Below are 2,851 nucleotides of genomic sequence, written 5' to 3' on the forward strand. Positions count from 1 at the left end.
CCTTCAGTCAATTAATGGAGCCCCTCCTCTTGGGCCAGACTCACCTCTCAGGAAGTCAGTTGAACATGTCAATAAATCCCTCTTCTGGCTTAAGTCAGTATAAAAAAGGTTCTGACACTAAAAAGTTGAGTACACGTGCGCTGCATACACACACACACACACACTCCCAACTTCCACCCTGAAGGACAACCTACCTCCTTCCAAAGTTCTGCTACTTTGCTCTCCTTCCTCTTCTTTTTCTTCCTCTTCAGAGCTGGCTCCTCAGTGCCTGGCTCCTCAGCCCTTTTAGTGGGCTTCATTTTCTTCTTCGCAGGGGCCTTGAGGCTGTCTCCTACCACGATGTACTCTGAAGCCTCAACTCTGACTGGCTTCTTTGCACATCTTTTCCTAGGACTGCTCTCCATGGACCTGTAAGGCTTGGGGTGGCCAAGGGAAGTGTCTTCCTCCTGGTGGGTTTTCGTTTTCTTCTTCTTGTTCACGTTGTGTTCCCTGGGGCCTCCCTGCTTCCTCTTCTGCCCCAAGGCTGCCCGTTGCTGGTCATTCTTTCCCACTGAGCATGCATGCAGGGCGTCCCTGGCCGAGAAGGCTGCCACCTCCTGGGCCTTTCTCTCCTTCTTGTGTTTTTTGAGCTTTCTGCCAACGCTGGTCACTTCCTCGACCTGTCTGGGGTCCAGGGAGGTCTTCACCCTCACACCAGGAGACAGAGCCAGAGGCCATGAGGACTTCCTCTTCTTTTTCTTCTCCCCATTGAGGAACTTGGGTGGAATGAGAGCCTGTGTCCTGGGGCTGGGAGACGTCTCTGTCTGCCTGGCACAGAACGTGGTCTCAGGTTCTCGGAGCTCCTCACAGACAGTGCTGTACTCCTTCTTTTTCTTCTTCTTCTTCTTTTTCTTCACCAGAGGGGTCTTGGCCTGGCCCTGGATGCCACTCTTCGTGGGTGACACGGCTGTGGTGGGACAGACCTCAGTGTTATAGCTGTTACTGTTCAAAACCAAGTACTGAGCCTCTGGTTCTTTAACCACCACCTTCTTCTTCTTGTTTTTCTCTGGAAGCCAAAGGCCCCGGTCTCCTTTGTGGGTCTTGGTGATCATTCCTGAAAAAGAAAAAAAAGGTACAAGTTATCCCTACACCACGCCAGCCTGTGTACAATTCACCTAGGTCTTGCCAAAAGTCATGTTTCTTTGCGTGGATGGTCTGAAATGGTAGGGAATGGGAAAATGGGCATGATTCCCGTAGAGCCTGGGCAAATATGACCAAAGAAATAGAATGGAGCCAAAATTCACTCAGCCCCAGGCTCAAATCCAAACCAATTACTTTAAGTCACTCACCTATTCTCCCTGAGTTTTAATTCCCCATCTGGAAAATGGGGGAAATACCACTTCTCAAAGAGCTGTAGCAAAGAATAAAGAAAATAACCCAAGGAAAGTGCTTGCTACATTGTTGACTCTTTTTTCCTAACACCCTTCTCCTCAAGTCTTTAAGCCTGGTCATTCAACAGAAATTTACCAACTGCTCGACCCTGTGCCTGCCAGAGGGTAGAACTGCAATCAAACCAGAAAAATCAGGCACTGCCTCCAAGGGCTCCCCTTTTATGGGTGAAGGGTATGGTAAATAAAACCCTGAGGCCAGTCCTTCTTGCCCATTCCCACCGCAGTGACTGTGGAAAAATTAACCCGTTAACTTGGTTCATCTAAACAGCTCTTCTGCTTTGTGTCTGGAAACTAATTCCCCCAACCTGCACTCCATTGACTTATTATCCCTATTACTTCCCTGCAACTAGTAATAAGAGCAGCAGCGAGGTATGGTGAGAAGAACTCCAGTTAGAGTTCAAGTGGTGACTCTGGTACTCTTGCCTCATAGCCAGTGCCTTCTTCAGGCCTCAGTTTCCCCATCTATAAAAGAGGGGTTGAACAAAATCGTGGTGGAGTGGGGAGAATGAGGACATCCAGCCTGCAAGCTTGTTAATTTTCAAATAAATTTCTCACATTTAGTGACTGAAGGTGACACACAGCAACCTAGAGTTCCCAGCATTTGGGGGAGGGGGGAGGGGTAATGTCAAGGAGGTGCCTGTGAGAAGGGGCTGGAGCCCTCAACACATTTCAGCTTCTAGCTGGGCTATTTCTCTCTCTAGTCAGCACCCAGTTCCTGCTGTTCCCTGGATAACCCAGAAGCCAGAAACAATGTGCCCTCATGGGGGATTGGACAGTGGGAGGGCAAGGCCAGGAGCTTCTCAGCTCACAGCTCTCCTGCATCAGAGCCCAGGGCCTCGCACTGGACCTGCCAGGCCTGAGGCAGAGCTCAGGTGCGTTTATAACGGCTCCCCGAGCACCCGAGAGACAGGGCACACCCACTCATCCACTCCTGTCTTGTTTGCTGCTGCGCAGGCAGGCCTTTGCAGGTTCGGTTCCAGACCACTGTAATAAAGGGAGCAGCACCATAAAGCAAGCAGCAACCTTTTTGCTGGTGGAGGGTGTTGCCTTCAATTTGTAAAAACACAACACCTGTGAAGTGCAAGAAAGCAAAGCACAATAAAGCCAGGTCTGTCTCTACTCCCAGAGCCTAACTCTGTACCTGGCACATAACAGGTGCTGATGTGTACTCACTGAATGAGGGATGCACCCTGAAGATACAAAGGTGAACAAGATGAAACGCCTGCCATCAACAAGCAAGTAGCTGTGGGAGGAAAAGGGGTGTAATCCTAGCTAATAAAAGAGAAACATGGTAATTAGCATACGACCACTACCCTTCCCATTGGCTAATCAGGGTGATATGCAAATTAACTGCCAGCCAAGATGGCGGCCGCGGCCAGGCAGCTTGAAACTAACATGAGGCTTGCTTGCTTCAGTGATAT

At 49.7% G+C, this 2,851-nt stretch overlaps 1 protein-coding gene across 4 annotated transcripts in view; it reads right to left on the reverse strand.

Annotated features, from left to right (window-relative positions):
- The window catches only part of KNOP1 (lysine-rich nucleolar protein 1), a 21,598-nt gene that overhangs the window by 16,635 nt on the left and 2,112 nt on the right, over positions 1-2,851 (reverse strand). For 2 of the 4 annotated variants that reach the window (XM_015565061.1, XM_015565059.1), the window contains exon 2: positions 195-1,093. In XM_015565061.1, the coding sequence (XP_015420547.1) occupies positions 195-1,091 (897 nt within the window). In that variant the 5' untranslated portion in view covers positions 1,092-1,093. Of the gene's footprint in view, positions 1-194; positions 1,094-2,351; positions 2,518-2,851 lie in introns of those variants that run through there. The other 2 variants (XM_006765346.2, XM_015565060.1) reach the window with 2 other exon arrangements.

Source organism: Myotis davidii, unplaced genomic scaffold (assembly GCF_000327345.1).
Source record: "Myotis davidii unplaced genomic scaffold, ASM32734v1 scaffold820, whole genome shotgun sequence".
Classification (NCBI taxonomy): Eukaryota; Metazoa; Chordata; class Mammalia; order Chiroptera; family Vespertilionidae; genus Myotis; species Myotis davidii.